We start from the raw sequence: 18,704 nt of genomic DNA on the forward strand, positions 1-18,704 counted from the left end.
ATTCTTGGTGTGTGTATGGTCTATCTTCGGGGAATAATTATTGGAGAAGTTGTTCTTGGAGATGGCATTAGAATATGTAATCATCTAAATTTCTGTCACCTTTTTGATGGGTGGAAAAATTAATTAAAAATATCTGGAAAAATTAACATCCTTCTGGTAATGTAGGAGTTAGTCATTTTCACTGAAGAGAGTTGTTAATACTTTATAACTATTTTTATCATCTAGATACTGCCATGGTTAAAAGGTGGTCCATGCCCCAGGGGTTCACATATTGGAAGCTTGATTCTCAGTGTGGGGGTGTAGAGGTGGTGGGACCTTTAAGAGGTGGGACCTTGTGGGAGGTCATAAGACTGGCTTCTCCCCTTTCCCTGGCTTCCTGTCTTGTATTTGCTCCTGCCATTGTATGATGCTATACACCACACAGTGATGTAGCCAAGAGAACTCTCTCCAGAACAATGAGTTAAGTAAGCTTCTTTTCTTTATAAGTACCTAACCTCAGGTATTTTGTAATAGTAAAAAGAATGAACTAATGCAGACACCTTGTGAGTCATGTACTGGATGAACTTCTGACATTTTATCCAGCCATACTAAACCCAATTATAATTTTCCATTCTAATCCCTTAAGCATAACCCTATAATCTCAGGTTGAATCCCCATTTCCTTGTTAAGGTTGGCCTTTTGAAGCTGGATCTTCCTCAATTCTCCTGCCTCATGTCTCACCATGTTCCCTAGAGGTTGCCTGTATCTTCCTCTCTTGACTTTGTTCTTGCTTTTCTGCCACTGCATGGCCTGTTCCATGAGAAAGCACTCAGGAACATACATCCTCTTTGGGCAGAAAGGACATGTCCTTATTACACTGGTTAGACTCATATAGCTTGTGAGGAAAAGGGACTAACAGTGTTTGAGGATTTATTTTTATTTATTTATTTTTTATTGGTCGTTCATAACATTACATAGTTCTTAATACATCATATTACACGGTTTGATTCAAGTGGATTATGAACTCCCGCTTTTACCCCGTATACAAATTGCTGTATCACATCAGTTACCCTTCCATTGATTGACATATTGCCTTTCTAGTGTCTGATGTATTCTGCTGTCTGTCCTATTGTCTATTATCCCCCCTGAGGATTTATTTTGAAGATGCTGAGGAAATTAAGAAAATAGAAAATTGTCTTAATCACCATACTGCTAAAACTCATAACCAATAGGGATATTTGAGAAATTGTGGTTCAGGTTGTAACACAGCTTCTCTTGTTATTAGCTCGATCAGCCAGTGTTCCATGTTATAGTATTTCCACTATTTCTGTCCAAGCTTTCACTGAGGTTATCAACTCATACCACCCTCTACCATCTAGGTTTGGTTTACTCATGGATTCTGCTTACTACTTTCTTTAAACTGATTTTTCTACAAATTCCAAGTGGATACAAGCAAAATAAAAAGTCCAGGCACCTCTAAGTATTTGTCCATTTTCAAAGAGAAGGTACAGTTTTGCAGATGATTTATTAACTAAGTTTTATTTTATTCTAATTAGTTATACATGATAGTAGAATGCATTTTGATAGATTATACATATATGGAGTATAACTTCTAGTTGTACACAATGAAGAATCACACTGGTCATGTAATCATATATGCACACAGGGTAATAATGTCCGATTTATCCTACTATCCTTCCTACCCCCATATGCCCTCCCCTCCCTTCACTTCTCTCTGTTGAATCCCAAGTACTTCTATTCTTCCTTACCCCCCACCCTCTTATTGTGAATTAGCATTCACATATCAGAGAAAACGCTCAGCCTTTGTTTTTTTGGATTTGGCTTATTTCGCTTAGCATGATATTCTCCAGCTCCATCCATTTGGAGCAAATGCCATCATTTCATTCTTCTTTAAGGCTAAGTAATATTCTATTATGTATATATACTATATTTTCTTTATCCATTCATCTATTGAAGGGCATCTAGATTGGTCCCATAGTTTGGCTATTGTGAATTGAGCTGCTATAAACATTGATGTGACTGTGTCACTGTAGCATGCTGATTTTAATCCTTGGGGTATAAAATGAGGAGAGGGATGGCTGGGTCCAATGGTAGTTCCATAGTGTGTGTGTGTCTCACATTAAAAATTCCTAAGAGAGGGACTTTGGTTGTTCAGGAAGTCAGAATCCATGGCAGATTACCACCACTGAGCTGGGCTTTTGTTCTGGGCTGCCTCCCATAGGGCACAATGTGGCCAGTGGTCAGACGCTGATCCCCGGTCCCATTAGCTGTGGCCAGGGTGCCAGAGTTACCTGGTAGAAAGCACGTCAACACGAGCAAAGCACCTTCAGAGGGAGGCTGCTAACAGGCTGGTGTAGGGAAGCTTCCCAGAAATGCTTGCACTGACTACTTGGTACTCAGAAATAATATCAGAGAGCAAACAAGTGCTGCCCTGGTGAAAATGCAATTAGGTGGAAAGAGGCTGAGATCATTGAGGTCTGGAGTGGGTGTTCTTCTGCTTACAATCTCAACGACAAACTTCTCCGAATGGCACAAGGTCCTTCATGAGACAGATCCCTGCTTGCTTTTTCAGCTTTTCTCACACAGGCACTGTGTTCCAGCCACTGCGTATTTTGGGAACCCTTGCATGACAATGCCATGTCCATTCAGGTACTGTTTAGGAAGAAATCTTGTATTTTTAAAAAATATTTTTATTAGTTGTTGGTGGAACTTTATTTTATTTATTTGTATGTGGTGCTGAGAATTGAACCCAGTGCCTCACACATGCTAGGCAAGTGCTCTACCACTGAGCCACAACCCCAGCCCTGGAAATCTTGTATTTTAAAAAAAATAAATGACACATTTCTCTGCTGAAAATTTAGTCCTCGGTAGAAACTTACTGCCTTCTCTCCTGAAACCCTCTGTACCTTCTTTTATTATAGCACTTAAGAGTACTGGGTTGTGGTTATCAGCTGACCTTGCTCTGGACTGGGATGAAAGAGACTGATTGTGATTTACTTATCTCTGTGCTATCAGCTATCCAGCACTTGGTGCCTACAATTATTGCTAAGACTAGCTCATGTTTATTGAATTATTACTCTATTCCATGCACAGTAACAAATGTTTTATATATATTAATTAATTTAGTCTCTCAAAACCTATATAGAAGCCATAATTATCCTCATTTTATGTTTTGGGAAATAGAAGCACAGAAAGTTTGAGAACTGTTCAAGGTTACATAGCCAATAGGGGATGGAGTTGGGATTCAAATTATGCTGCTTGTTCCAATTTGTGTTTTGCCCACTGAGCTACTCTGTCTCTTGACACTATAAACTGTAGAGGAGCTAATAGACATTCAGTTAGTGTTGAGGAAAAAAAGGAAGCACTACGGAGGTTTTGAGGGAGGAAGACAAGACATGCGTAGGGAAGGAAGTGAGACTTGAAAAACATGTCCACAGGTCAGCAGTGGGAGCCTTAGAGACAAAGCTGGAATGTCTGTGGGACCAGATCATGGACAGTCTCTAAGTAAGGGTTGGGCTTTTGAGGGAGTGACATGGTAAAAAGCAAGTTAATAAGATGAATTTGGCTTCAGGGTATAGAATGGCTTGAAATGGGAGGAGAATAAAATTATTTATATGTGAGAGTCCAATGAGGGGGTCATGAAAATAGTCCCTGGAGACAGTCTAACGATGAGGTTCAGAGCATGGACCTGTAGTTAGACAGTGGGGCGTTTGGGTCCTGGTTCTGTAACTTGTCTGATATGTGACTCCTCTTATTTTCCAAGTTTCTGTTCTTTCATTTAAAAAATCCGATTTATCACTTACCTCCTAGTTTGTTAGAAGGTTAAAGGTGTGCTTGCCAACGGCTGAGCACAGGACCTGACTTCCTTTATCTTAGAGCAAGGTAATTAAGGGCTTTGGCTCAGGTGGCAGCATTGGCAAGGGCAAGGATGAGAACATGAGGCTCAGTAGAACTTGCTGGTCAATGGATGCTGAGAAGTTGGGGCAAGGAAGGGTCAGTGAGTGGTCAGTGCAGGAGACAAATCACGGGAACTGGGTTCTGGGCCTGATTTTGTCATTACCTACTTTGGACATGTCACTCATTCATATTGTTGGATCTAAATTCCCCAGAATATCAAATGTTACACTAACAGTTCCTCATTTTCCTTTCCATTTTGAATGCTATAATAGAGGTAGTAGGTTTGGAATCTGGACAACTTGGAGAATACAAAAGATGCCAAGCTATACATTCCTCTTCAAAGAGAGCCTTCTCACTGCATTTTTTTTAAATTAATCCTTTCCTTTGTTTTTCCTTTGAGTTAGAAATATCACTGTTTTCTTTTGTTTTTGGCAAATGACCCTGAAATCTCTGCATCAATGGAAGTTTTTTGTGACCAGAGTAGAAGGTGAGTCAGATAAGGATTTTTCTGGAGTTCTTTGACCACCCTATTCTGACTTGAGCCTCTCTATTTCTTTGAGGGGCGGAAGCAGGTGGATTCTCAAGTAGTTTAGTCTTTTTGTCCTCCGTGCAGATGTGGCCCATGGTCTTCTTAGTCAGTCTTCACAGCTGCTTAGTATGTTTCCCCCTGGACTTTCCATCTGGGCATCCTCCAAGAGAAAGAAAGTGAGACCTACCCATGGCAAGATACACATGCAGTCCCCTGCTAATAAATGTTTTTATGTTGTTAGCACTTCTGGATTGCATTTTGCTGTGGGTGAAATTAAATGCCTGAGCAGTTGCTGAAGCCTCTAGTGAGTTAGTTTCCATGGCAGCCCTCAGAGGGCCGAGGCCCCTCTCCAAAGTAGAGCAGTTTATTTTCAATTAGCAAAGGGCAAAGAGGTCCTTAATGTGACTTTGCTTATGGAAACTTCAGATAAATTTCCCCAGCCCTACAGGTGCCGTGTAATCTCCTGCCACTTATCTTTATGGAGCTGGGAGGAGGATTGTTGACTTCTGTAACTGCATAATATCCCAGACATGGGATGTTGGTGATATGGACAAACAGAAGAATGAAGTTCTTAATCAAAAAGGGAAACATTATCAAATTGACCTACTGGGCATTAATCAAGCACCTACTGATAATTCCACTTGCTAGAAATGGCAAATTTCTACTCTCTCAGAGTTCTGGGATGGGTGTTGAGACTGAATGCCTACTTAATAGAAAAGTGAATAACAGTATTCTTTGCACTGCTGACCAAATATATGATTGCTATCAGCCACCATATAAAATATTACAAAAATCATAGCCTTTTTGAGGATGCAGAGGTAACAATTATGCAAGTATGCCCTATAAAAGAGCAATTCATCTTGTGGAAATTTAACAAAATGCAATCAAAAGAGTATGGATTATTTTTACCCTTAAAGCTCTAGAAAATGAGATTCTCCTTGGTCCAGAAAGATGTTCAAAATTTCTTCCAATTCATTAATTTTTTTCTTCAGATGTGTCAAGTCTACGGCCAGATATATCTACTTAGCTATTGTATTTTTTTGTGCTGTGTTTTCTTCATTTTGGAAATTTCTCAAATATGCTATATAACTTTGCATAGTTTCCCATTCCATGCATATAGTTTCTATCTACCATTTGTTTCTTTAAACATGATTATCACAGTTCTTTAAAAAATAAATCTGAGTCTGATAGTTTTAATATCTGAATTCTGTGTGGTTCGGTTTCTGTGGCGTATGACTTCTGGTGGTTCTTGTTTCTGTTCAGGTTGTCCTGTTTTTTAGCCTAGTAATCTCTGACTCCTTGTTGATCAGTGTTCTTGCAAAGCTTGTGAGGGTTCTCTGAGGCTGAAGATGGGATACCTCCTCTTGAGATTAACCATCAATGGAAACACCCCAGAACAAGTTTAAGGTTTGGGAATCTCTGGCTCACAGTTTAGATTCTATAGAATGAAGTGTGAATTTGTTAAGAGGGCTTTCCCCTGGCCATAAATACCAAGAAAAGCTGCTTTGCCTTTTCTTCTCCCCATTTGGCCATTACCCCAAAAGCTCTTTGTGAAGATTCCAGAGGTTCTAAGTAGAGGGGCAGGAAGAGGTGGTTTGCTTCTGACTTGAGAGTTTAGGTCTTTTGGGTAGGCCTTAGATCAGTGTAGGAAGAGTCTCCCAAGACTCTGCTCCTTCAATGGATTTGAGCCTGATTTCTGTCTCTCTGTCTTCAACTGGCCACCAGCACATGGGCATTTGCATTACTGGAAAAAATCCTTCAGGCCATAAGCAGTTTTGTAGATCTCATTTTTTGGATTATCTTTCTGTTTGCAGAATTTCATTCAAAAATTAGCCTGAGAAGTTCCTCATGTCATTTCAGCTCTGTTATTGTGTGTGTGTGTGTGTTGTTTGTTCTGTGATATTAAGGATGGAAGCCATGGCCTTGTGCATGCTAGGTAAGCATTCTCCTACTGAGCAACATTCTCAGCCTTGGGGTATTTAAATTCTTAGTTTTATAATTCTATGCACCATTTTTATTTTATTTCATCTGAGTAATTAATCTAAGTAGCCTAGTGCGTTTTTTCCAGATACTGGAAGTCCACAGTGGTCTTTCAAAATGCAAGTCTATAAAAGTTTCTCCTCGTCACCTATTACAATCTTCTCAAAATGGCTTGCTTGTTAAAAATTACTCACTTCTAATTGGACCCTATGTGGTACTTTGAGAAACTTCCTGGATAAAGTTCAAGCTTCTCAACATGGAGAGTGAGGCCTCTTCCTACTTTTCAGTCCTATCTCCTCCCGCTACCCTCTTTTCACCCTTATATTCCACACCAGTAACATGTACAAGCACAGATGTACCTGAGCTGTGTGCCTTTCTTTACTACTGTGCCTTTTCACACAATCCCCACCAAATAGAATGCCCTTTTCTCTTTGTCCAAGAGGCAAATGCTTATTCATTTTTCAGAAGCCAGCTCAGAGGGAATTTCCTTTGGGAAATTGTCTTGTATTTCCCTCTCCCCACACCTATAATCCTTCCTTTGATAGCATACTTTGCACATGATTCTGATTCTATGGGTACTTACTATAATATTGTAATTCCTTTGGTACCAGTTTTTAAGCTCCTTGAGGGCATGAATTGTTACTAGTTTATCTGTGTTTTACCCAAACCACAATCCAATGCCTCACATGTAGAATAATCTTGCTAACTGATTGAATGAATGAAACACACAATCTGGCAATGTAGATACCCAGCCTAAGCAGTGCTGATGATAACCACCCGGGTTTAAGCCAAACTTTACAGGTTACAGTCCTCTAGAAGACTACTCACCCTTCAGGTACAAGCTACAAGTTCAGACCACACTCACTTTTGATTTACTGGCTAAATATTTGGGTATTGATAATTTGCTAGAAGGACTCAGAGAACTCAGGAAATTATATACTTCATGACTACAGTCTTATAGTAAAAAGGATACAAATTAGATCCAGCCAAAAAAGAGACACACATGGAAAGTTCTGGGAGGGTCACAGACACTGAGCTTCCTTGTTCTCTCCCTGTAGAGTCAGGAGATAGCCTTCTCTTAGTATATCATGTTTGACAATATGCAGAGTATCATCACCTGGAAAGCTCACTAGAGCTTCAGTGTCTGGAGATTTTATCCAAGTCTCATTATGTAGAGTTGATTAATTGAACCATCAGCTATATGAGTGAACTCAAACCTAAATCCCTTCTCTTTTCTGAGGCTGGACTATCACATGGCTCAAAGCAACAAATCTCTAATCACATTATTAGTGTTTCATATGGCCAACTCCAATCCTAAATCATCTTGTTATCAAACCATCTAGGAGTCTATTAGCATAAGCCAGCCTCAGGGAGCCTACCATGAATAACAAAGTCACTCCTGTCTGTTGATAAATTTTTAAGAATTTTGAGGTTACTTTTCAGACTTGGCACAAATCTCAGTCAAATTCTTTATTTAGGAAATGCTTTCAGCCTTAATTTGGATATAGTCTGTGCCCAGGAACCTAATCTAGGATTATTAGGACCCATATCAAGATATGGATTCAAATAGAGACCTTAACACCTGAAAGAAAGACAGATAAGTTGCATGTAACAGTTGGCATTTAGTAATAGCTGCCCTTAGAGTATGGTCAAGAATCATGCAGCATCTGAATCATGTATTATGCACCATACAGTAGGTGCTTAATACAATTTTTAAAAATACCTTTATTTTACTTATTTATTTTTATGTGGTGCTGAGGATCGAACCTGGTACCTCTCTCATATGTTCTAGGCAATTGCTCTACCACTGAGCTACCACCCCATCCCAGTACATATTTTTTAACAAATGAAATAAGGTGAGTATGCACTGAACATTGATGCATGGGGAAGTTTGGATAAAGAATAGATGAGGACGACAAGAGGACATTCCTTGAAGCATGGTACAAGGACACATGTGGCAATTTCGAGAGAGTATCTAGAAAGGAAAATAGGATGACTATGTGCAGAACTAACAGATTTTTAAAAAAAAACAGTATGAGTATATTGATTTGATTGCTTTAACAGAAACCAAGGTAGAAGATTTAGTTCTAAATCATCTAAATGTCTAAGCTGGTAGGTGGCCTAGGTGAGTAGTTGACTCTGCTCCACAAAGTCATATAGTAGCTCATATTCCTTTCATCTTACTGTGCTGCTACATGTGTGCATGGTCAAATCTGTTTCACCTCGACCACATCTCTGCTCTGATTGTCAGAAGGAAGAGGGAGGTAGTAGAGTGCAAGTAGTTTTCTTTTAAGGAGATGTTTCAGATATTGGCCACATTGCCTTTTCTCAGATATCGCTGGCTCAGAAGCTGGGAAATATAGTCTTTAGTTGAGACAACTTATGCCCAGATAAAACTCAGATGGAGCTTGTATAAAAAAAAAAAGGTAAGAAAAAAATGGACATTAAAAAATATTGGAAAAATTAGAAGACTCTGTCATTAGTAGCCTGAAGTATTTGGACCTGGCCAGGCATGGTGGTAAACATTTCTAATCCCAGCTACTTGGGAAGCTGAAGCAGGAGGATCCCACATTTGAGGGCAGCCCAGACAACTTAGTGAGACCCTGGATTCAATCCCAAGTACCACAAAAGAAAAAAAAAAGTGTTTGGGCTTCATAGGACATTTAGTGAAACCAGGTGAGAGTTTTGAGAAGAAATGCTTGGGCTCAATTCTACATGCCTTCTAGAGCCTCCTGGCCAGCTTCTGAGATGCCTGATACATATGACATTGAGACAAGATCAGAGAAAGACCAGCCTTACACAAGAGGTGGCAACTCTCCAAACATTTCCATGAACACTCCTTCCTCTGATGCTTGAAATTCAGACTTTAATTTATTTTGGAAAGGTCACTGAAAGTCAAGCTCTTGGAGCCTCTTTCGAAGGGGGCACTCTCAGGGGAGAGCACATATTTCCCACTCTCAATGGTTCTTTCTGTGTGTGTGTGTGGTCCTTAGAGGAACAACCATTTTGCTCTGCCCCAATGTCACTCTTCCCCAGAGGAGGTCTTATGAGGTTAATGAGTCTGGGAGATGGAGTTGGATTGGAGCCACTCAGTTCCACCTTAGCTCTGCCTGCCTTGAGTGGAGAAGGTGTTTCATTTGTTCTTAGTCATGAGGAAAGCCCCATGGGCTGGGTCTCCAAGGAAGAGCCTGTTGTTTTCCGGCTGCACCTGTCACTGATGAGTAGGCAGACCAGAGCCAAACCCTCCAACAGAGCTTTTCATCTGTGCTGAAGGTGCTATTTTAATCCTCGTCCTCCACATTCCTGTGTCTGCCTCTGGACGGCTTTAGAACTCCAGTGGGGACCAAGGACGCCATTTATTAGCCTCTTAAAAGCTAACTGCACAGAGCCTGTCCCTGGAAGGGGACAGGAGGAACTCTACTCAATCCTCCTGCCACTGAGAAGCAGTGAGTCTGACATAAAGGGAGGATGCAACTGGCCCAGCAGCAAATTCTTGAAAAACTTATCAATTTCATAAAACTAGGCTCCCTCGCCTCGACGTAAACTGATGTGCAAGAACAGGAAGGAAGAAAGAGTAGAGCAAGAGAGAAGACCTGTTTAGAAAGAGGGGAGCTGAATTGGTGAACTGGGGCAGGTTTGTTGGAATAGCTGAGAGCGAGGTGCAGGTTTTACATTTTTCTTTAATGATTTTTTTCCCTTGTTTTCAGCTTCCAGTTTTATGTTTTCTCTCTCCTGTGAGCCCAGACGTTTCCAAAACATACTGGTCCGTTGCATAAACTTTCTTTTAAAAGGGCTAACGGATGAGTGTAATTTTCCATTCTGCTTTCCAGTGTGCTTGGTTCCCTCAAGGAAGCTTGACAGACCGTGGGGCTGTCCAGCTGCAGGGAGTCCCTTATTCCTGGTGCTTAGCGATGACTCACTCCTGGGTCAGGCTTCTGCTTCACAACATTTCCCTCAGGGTGGTTGAAAGCAAGAAATTATCTGCTGGTGACCCAGGATCCAGCCCCAGCTGTTAGGTGGAGAGCCCACATTTCCGATTCAGTGGGAGGCTTTCTGAGTATTCGTCCAACTCAGATGCTTTGAAGGAGGGATGAGAGGAAAGCTGAGAGAGGCAAGAATGTGCAGACCAGGCCAGCAGTACAGACGGAGGGTTTTGGTTATTACACTGCGAATATCTCCTAGGCCGGGGGATGATGATTGCTCAAGATTTAGGAATGAGTTAGTTTTCTCTGGTCCCCAGGTCAGACTGATCATAATCTAATAGACACAATAAGATGATTCCCAATCTTGGCTGCACATAATAGAAATCTCCACTTAGATGTCTAATAGGCAACTCAAAATTAAAACGCTCAAAATAGAACTCTTGGCCTTACCCGTGCCTTCCACGATATGGCTCTTTACCAACCTTTCCTCCTTGTTGACTGAGACCACCATCAGCAATTTATTCAGCTTTGGTCTTATGCTCTGGAAACTCCTTGCCTGTGAAATACCAATTATCAGCCCTGTCATCTTCCCTTGCCCTCTGCCCCAATGCTACCATTCCTCACTGTCTCCATGGCTTCCACCTAGACTAGTGCCCTCCCTCCAGCATCTGGACTATTGTGATGCCTCCCATCGCATCTTCCAGCTCCACTCTAGTCCTTTTAAAGGCGAATCATATCAAAAATCTCTCCTCATTACTAGGCTCATTCTCAGTGGCTTGATATCAGTCAGATAGAATGTAGACTAGTGAATGTAGAATGGACCTCCTGGCCCTTGTTTACCTCTCTGACAATTGTTCCACTGCTTGCCCTACACCACAGTCCTCCAGCCACATGGCTCTTTCCCCTGTTAATCAAACCTCAGAACTCATCCTCCTCTCAGGCATGATGCTCCCTCCATCTGGAAGTCTCTTTTCTAGATCCTTGCATGGCCATCTCCTTAGAACAACCTTTCTTGACTAGTACCCTTCCACCTGTTATGCTGTACTTAATTTCGCCTGTTCTATATGCCTTATAACTTTATCTGCAACTGTTATTTGTTTCTGTGTTTACTCTATGCTTCCTTTTGCTAGAATGAAGGGCAAAGCTTTTGTTTTTCATTTTTTACCACACAGTGACTAGAACAGTGAGACTGGGTATAGTAAGTGCTTATTAAATTGTTATTGAATGGCAAGTGACTCTCAGCTTCTGTCTAACAAGTATCAATTATGTACCTGGTGCTAAGGTCTGCCTCTTGTTTGTTTTCTCAGATATTAGCTAAGCATTTGAGATGTTTAGATTCACCATGAGGATCAGTGTCAATTTGGAGGCAAAGAGTCCTTTTCTATTCCTTAAAATTATAACAGTCTCCCCAATGGTTGATAACACCCAATTATTAACAGAAGTATATTCCTCCACTAGATTGACATCACTTTTTACAGACTGGCCACAGTTTCATCATTGATCACACCCTCTGTACCCCTGCCTCCATCTTTAGCCCCACTGGACTTCCCTGAACATACTGTCCTTTGAACTTGCCTTCTTTCATACCGTTTCCCAGGCTATCAGCATCCATTCCTCATTTCTCCAACTCATGAAACCGTATTCATCTTTTCAGAGCTAATTCAGAAGTCACCTTTGTCTGACAACAGAAGCAAGAAAGGTGCAAGTTGGTTAGTGTTGGCCCAAGGTCACAAAGCTGGTGGATGGTAGAGCCCAGATTTTGTCCCATTCTGAGGCCAAAGCCAATGTTCTTAGCCACCACAGTACTCTGCCTCACTGCAGGAGTCCATATTCTAACCCCCAGGACAATGATGTGCCCACAGTGTTTCCAGGCTTAGATTCTGTTTTCTGTAAAATGAAGAAGTTGGGCTCTACAGTTCCTACCAACTTGACAATTCTGTGATCATTCAAAAACCCCAGGAAACAAGTTACTGCGAGTGGTAGAGTCGTAAGACCTTAATAAGTCTTCCTTGTGATGAATGAACATCTACCTCCTAAAGCTTCTACCCTTTTCTCCTTGTTTGGCGCCTCCAAAGCAACAGAAAATATTCTACTCTTTCTTTCACAGGCCGGCTTTTTATAGACAACAGGCCTTTCTTCTTCTGATGTTATCTTCAAGCACTTTGCTGCATTGGGTATCCTCTGGGCAAACTTCATGTTGTCAAAGGAATCTATCTTAAAAAGCATGCACTAGAAGTTCTGCAGAAATTGGGTAGCTTATTGTTGGTTAATGCAAAGCAGTTTTTTTTTCCCAGAGTAGCAGACTCTGCTCTTACTCCCTTTAGGGTGCCCTTTGCTTATGTGTAGCCCTAGGAAGGGAGTGAAGGTAACTAGTTACAGTGGAGCTATGGCAAGAACATAAGTGAACCCCAGGTGGGCTGCCACAGGGCAGCTCTGCCACTGCTCAGGTGCTTGCAAGAGCTCTGCCCACTAGAGAGCAAACCTACTGCAGTGGACTGAATGTCCATGTACTACTTCCTACCTTCAATGGGATGGTATTAGGAGGTGGATGTGAGGTATTCCTCAAAAGCTCTCTTGTGAGACAATGCAAGAAGGTTCAGAGGAGAAATGATTAGGTTGTGAGAGTCTTAACCCAATGATTGAATTAATCCTGATAGGGATTACTTGAGTGGTAACTGAAGTGGTAGGGTGTGACTTGAGGAGGTGGGGCATGGGGGCGTGGTTTTGGGGTATATATTTGTATCTGGAAAGTGGAGTCTCTTCGTTTCCTGATTATCATGTGAGCTGCTTCCCTCTGCCACAGTCTTCCACCATGATGTGCTTTCTCACCTTGGGCCTCTATGGATTAGGACCTCTGAAACCATGAGCCATTAAATAAACCTTTTCTCCTCTACAATCATTCTGGTTGGGTCCTTTAGTCACAGCAACAACAACAACAACAACAAAAAAGACTAAAATATGGGGCCTTTGGGGACTAATTTGGTCATGAGGGCAAAGCCCTCATGGGTGGCATTAATGACCTTGTAAAACAGATCCCAGGGAGCTGTCTTTCTGCTATGTAAAGACACAATAAGAGGTGAGTCTGGAAGGACCCTTACCAGGACCCTTACCAGAACCTGATAATGCTGGTACCCTGAGCTTAGACTTCCAGCCTCCAGAACTGTGAGAAATAAATTCCTTTTTTTTTTTTATTATTGGTCGTTCAAAACATTACATAGTTCTTAATACATCATATTTCACAGTTTGATTCAGGTGGGTTATGAACTCCCAATTTTACCCCGTATACAGATTGCTGTATCACATCAGTTACCCTTCCATTGATAGACATATTGCCTTTCTCGTGTCTGATGTATTCTGCTGTCTGTCCTATTCTCTACTATCCCCCCTCCCCTCCCCTCCCCTCCCCTCCCCTTTTCTCTCTCTACCCCTTCTACTGTAAATCATTTCTTCCCTTTGTGTTATCTTGTCTTACCCCTCCTTTCCTCTTATATGTCATTTTGTATAACCCTGAGGATTGCCTTCTATTTCCATGCGATTTCCCTTCTCACTCCCTTTCCCTCCCACCTCTCGTCCCTGTTTAATGTACATCTTCTACTCAAGCTCTTTGTCCCTACCCTGTCCTTGTTTACTCCCCTTATATCAAAGGAGTCATTTGGTGTTTGTTTTTTAAAGATTGACTGGCTTCACTTAGCATAATCTGCTCTAATGCCATCCATTTCCCTCCAAATTCTATGATTTTGTCATTTTTTACTGCAGAATAATACTCCATTGTGTATAAATGCCACATTTTTTTTATCCACTCATCTATTGAAGGGCATCTAGGCTGATTCCACAATCTTGCTATGGTGAATTGTGTTGCTATGAACATCGATGTAGCAGTGTCCCTGTAGCATGCTCTTTTTAGGTCTTTAGGGAATAGACCGAGAAGGGGAATAGCTGGGTCAAATGGTGGATCCATTCCCAGCTTTCCAAGAAATCTCCATACTGCTTTCCAAATTGGCTGCACAAATTTGCAGTCCCACCAGCAATGAACAAGAGTGCCCTTTTCCCCGCATCCTCTCCAGCACTTATTGTTGTCTGACTTCCTAATGGCTGCCAATCTTACTGGAGTGAGATGGTATCTTAGGGTAGTTTTGATTTGCATTTCTCTGACTGCTAGTGATGGTGAGCATTTTTTCATGTACTTATTGATTGATTGTATGTCCTCCTCTGAGAAGTGTCTGTTCAGGTCCTTGGCCCATTTATTGATTGGGCTATTTGTTATCTTATTGTCTAATTTTTTGAGTTCTTTGTATATTCTGGTTATTAGGGCTCTATCTGAAGTGTGCGGAGTAAAGATTTGTTCCCAGGATGTAGGCTCCCTGTTTATCTCTCTTATTGTTTCTTTTGCTGAGAAAAAACTTTTTAGTTTGAGTAAGTCCCATTTGTTGATTCTAGTTGTTAACTCTTACGCTATGGGTGTCCTATTGAGGAATTTGGAGCCTGATCCCACAGTATGTAGATCATAACCAACTTTTTCTTCTATCAGATGCCGTGTCTCTGATTTAATATCAAGCTCCTTGATCCATTTTGAGTTAACTTTTGTGGATGGTGAGAGATAGGGATTCAGATTCATTTTGATGCAAATGGATTTCCAGTTTTCCCAGCACCATTTGTTGAAGATGCTATCCTTCCGCCATTGCATGCTTTTAGCCCCTTTATCAAATATAAGATAGTTGTAGTTTTGTGGATTGGTTACTGTGTCCTCTATTCTGTACCATTGGTCCACCCGCCTGTTTTGGTACCAGTACCATGCTGTTTTTGTTACTATTGCTCTGTAGTATAGTTTGAAGTCTGGTATCGATATACCGCCTGATTCACACTTCCTGCTTAGCATTGTTTTTGCTATTCTGGGTCTTTTATTATTCCATATGAATTTCATGATTCTCTTTTCTATTTCTGCAAGAAATGCTGTTGGGATTTTGATTGGCATTGCATTGAACTTATAGAGAACTTTTGGTAATATTGCCATTTTGATGATGTTAGTTCTGCCTATCCATGAGCAGGGTATATTTTTCCATCTTCTAAGGTCTTCTTCTATATCTTTCTTTAGGGTTCTGTAATTTTCATTGTATAAATCTTTCACCTCTTTTGTTAGGTTGATTCCCAAGTATTTTATTTTTTGGGGGGATATTGTGAATGGAGTAGTTGTCCTCATTTCCCTTTCAGAGGATTTGTCACTGATATACAGGAATGCCTTTGATTTATGCGTGTTGATCTTATATCCTGCCACTTTGCTGAATTCATTTATTAGCTCTAATAGCTTCTTTGTAGACCCTTTTGGGTCTGCTAGGTATAGAATCATATCATCTGCAAACAGTGATAATTTAAGTTCTTCTTTTCCTATTTTTATGCCTTTAATTTCTTTCGTCTGTCTAATTGCTCTGGCCAGTGTTTCAAGGACTATGTTGAACAGAAGTGGTGAGAGAGGGCATCCCTGTCTTGTACCCGATCTTAGTGGGAATGCCTTCAATTTTTCTCCATTCAGAGTGATGCTGGCCTGTGGCTTATCATAAATGGCTTTTACAATGTTGAGGTATGATCCAGTTATCCCTAATTTTTCTAGAGTTTTGAACATAAAGGGATGCTGTACTTTGTCGAATGCTTTTTCTGCATCTATCGAGATGATCATATGGTTCTTATTTTTAAGTCTATTGATGTGGTGAATAACATTTATTGATTTCCGTATATTGAACCAGCCTTGCCTCCCAGGGATGAATCCTACTTGATCATGGTGTATAATTTTTTTGATATGTATTTGAATCTGATTCGCCAGAATTTTGTTGAGGATTTTTGCGTCAAGGTTCATTAGAGATATTGGTCTGTAGTTTTCTTTCTTTGAAGTGTCTTTGTCTGGTTTCGGAATCAGGGTGATGTTGGCCTCGTAGAACGAATTTGGAAGTTCTCCCTCTTTTTCTATTTCCTGAAATAGCTTGAAAAGTATTGGTGTTAGTTCCTCTTTAAAGGTTTTGTAAAACTCTGCTGTATACCCATCCGGTCCTGGGCTTTTCTTAGTTGGTAATCTTTTGATGGTTTCTTCTATTTCCTCTATTGTTATTGGTCTGTTTAGGTTGTCTATGTCCTCCTGACTCAATCTGGGCAGATCATAAGACTTAAGGAATTTATCTATGCCTTCACTATCTTCTATTTTATTGGAGTATAAGGATTCAAAATAATTTCTGATTATCATCTGTATTTCTGAAGTGTCTGTTGTGATATTGCCTTTTTCATCCTGTATGCTAGTAATTTGGGTTCTCTCTCTTCTTCTCTTCGTTAGCATGGCTAAGGGTCTGTCAATTTTATTTATTTTTTCAAAGAACCAACTTTTAGTTTTGTCAATTTTTTCAATTGTTTCTTTTGTTTCAATTTCATTAATTTCAGCTCTGATTTTAATTATTTCTTGCCTTCTACTTCTTTTGCTGTTGTTTTGCTCTTCTTTTTCTAGGATTTTGAGATGAAGTATGAGATCATTTATTTGTTGTTTTTTTCTTTTTTTGAGGAATGAACTCCAAGCAATGAATTTTCCTCTTAGAACTGCTTTCAATGTGTCCCATAGATTCCGATATGTTGTGTCTGTGTTTTCATTTGACTCTAGGAAGTTTTTAATTTCCTCCTTAATGTCTTCTAGAACCCATTGATCATTAAGCAACCTATTGTTCATTCTCCAGGTGATGCTTGATTTTTCCTTCCTTCTTTTATCATTGATTTTCAGTTTCATTCCATTATGATCAGATAAGATGCATGGTATTATCTCTACCCCTTTGTATTGTCTAAGAGTTGCTCTGTGACATAATATATGGTCTATTTTTGAGAAGGTTCCATGTGCTGCTGAGAAAAAAGTGTAATTACTTGATGTTGGGTGGTATAGTCTATATATGTCAATTAAGTCTAGGTTATTAATTATGTTATTGAGTTCTATAGTTTCCTTATTTAACTTTTGTTTGGAAGATCTGTCCAGTGGTGAGAGAGGTGTATTAAAGTCTCCCATGATTATTGTATGGTGGTCTATTAGACTCTTGAACTTGAGGAGCGTTTGCTTGATGAACATAGCAGCACCGTTGTTTGGGGCATATATATTTATGATTGTTATGTCTTGTTGGTGTATGGTTCCCTTGAGCAGTATGAAGTGTCCTTCTTTATCCCTTTTGATTAACTTTGGCTTGAAATCTATTTTATTAGATATGAGTATGGACACTCCTGCTTGTTTCCGCAGTCCATATGAGTGGTATGATTTTTCCCACCCTTTCACCTTCAGTCTATGAATATCTTTTCCTATCAGATGCGTCTCCTGTAGGCAGCATATTGTTGGGTCTTGTTTTGTGATCCATTCTACTAGCCTGTGTCTCTTAATTGGTGAGTTTAAGCCATTAACATTTAAGGTTATTATTGAGATATGATTTGTTCTTCCAGCCATATTTGTTTATTGATGTTACTAAACCTGATTTGTTATCCTCTTTGACTACTTTCCCCCCTTTACTGTCCTACCTCCCATTGTTGGTTTTCAATGTTATTTTCCATTTCTTCTTCCTGTAATGTTTTGCCAAGGATTTTTTGAAGAGATGGTTTTCTAGCTGCGAATTCTTTTAACTTTTGTTTATCATGGAAGGTTTTAATTTCATCTTCTATCCTGAAGCTTAATTTCGCCGGATACACGATTCTTGGTTGGAACCCATTTTCTTTCAGTGTTTGAAATATGTTATTCCAGGATCTTCTAGCTTTCAGAGTCTGTGTTGAGAGATCAGCTGTTATCCTGATTGGTTTACCCCTAAATGTAATCTGCTTTCTTTCTCTTGCAGCTTTTAAAATTCTCTCCTTATTCTGTATGTTGGACATCTTCATTATAATGTGTCTAGGTGTGGATCTCTTATGATTTTGCACCATCGGCGTCCTGTAGGCTTCTAGGATTTGGGATTCTGTCACATTCTTCATGTCTGGGAAGTTTTCTTGTATTATTTCACTGAATAGATTGCTTAATCCTTTGGTTTGGAGCTCTGTGCCTTCCTGTATCCCAATGACTCTTAAGTTTGGTCTTTTGATATTATCCCATAGCTCTTGAATGTTCTGCTCATGGTTTCTTAGTAGACTTGCTGAGCTATCTATGTTCTTTTCAAGTTGAAATACTCTGTCTTCATTGTCTGATGTTCTATCTTCTAAGTGATCCAGTCTGCTGGTAGTATTCTCAATTGAGTTTTTAATTTGGTTTATTGTTTCCTGCATTTCTAGTATTTCTATTTGTTTGTTTTTTATTACCTCTATCTCCCTGTGAAATTGATCTTTTACTTCCTGGATTTGTTTGTCAATGTGATCTTTCATTGTCTGATTTTGCTGTCTCATGT

General features: G+C 40.1%; 1 protein-coding gene across 1 annotated transcript in view; it reads right to left on the reverse strand.

The window, feature by feature from the left end:
• Window positions 1-12,525, reverse strand: part of Matn2 (matrilin 2) — a 62,740-nt gene extending 50,215 nt beyond the window's left edge. Inside the window, exon 1 of the mRNA XM_077801178.1 lies at window positions 12,360-12,525. Within this exon, the coding sequence (XP_077657304.1) occupies window positions 12,360-12,525 (166 nt within the window). The remainder of the gene's footprint in view (window positions 1-12,359) is intronic.
• Window positions 12,526-18,704: the final 6,179 nt, after the last annotated feature.

The sequence above is a fragment of the Urocitellus parryii genome, chromosome 7, assembly GCF_045843805.1.
Source record: "Urocitellus parryii isolate mUroPar1 chromosome 7, mUroPar1.hap1, whole genome shotgun sequence".
Taxonomy (NCBI): Eukaryota; Metazoa; Chordata; class Mammalia; order Rodentia; family Sciuridae; genus Urocitellus; species Urocitellus parryii.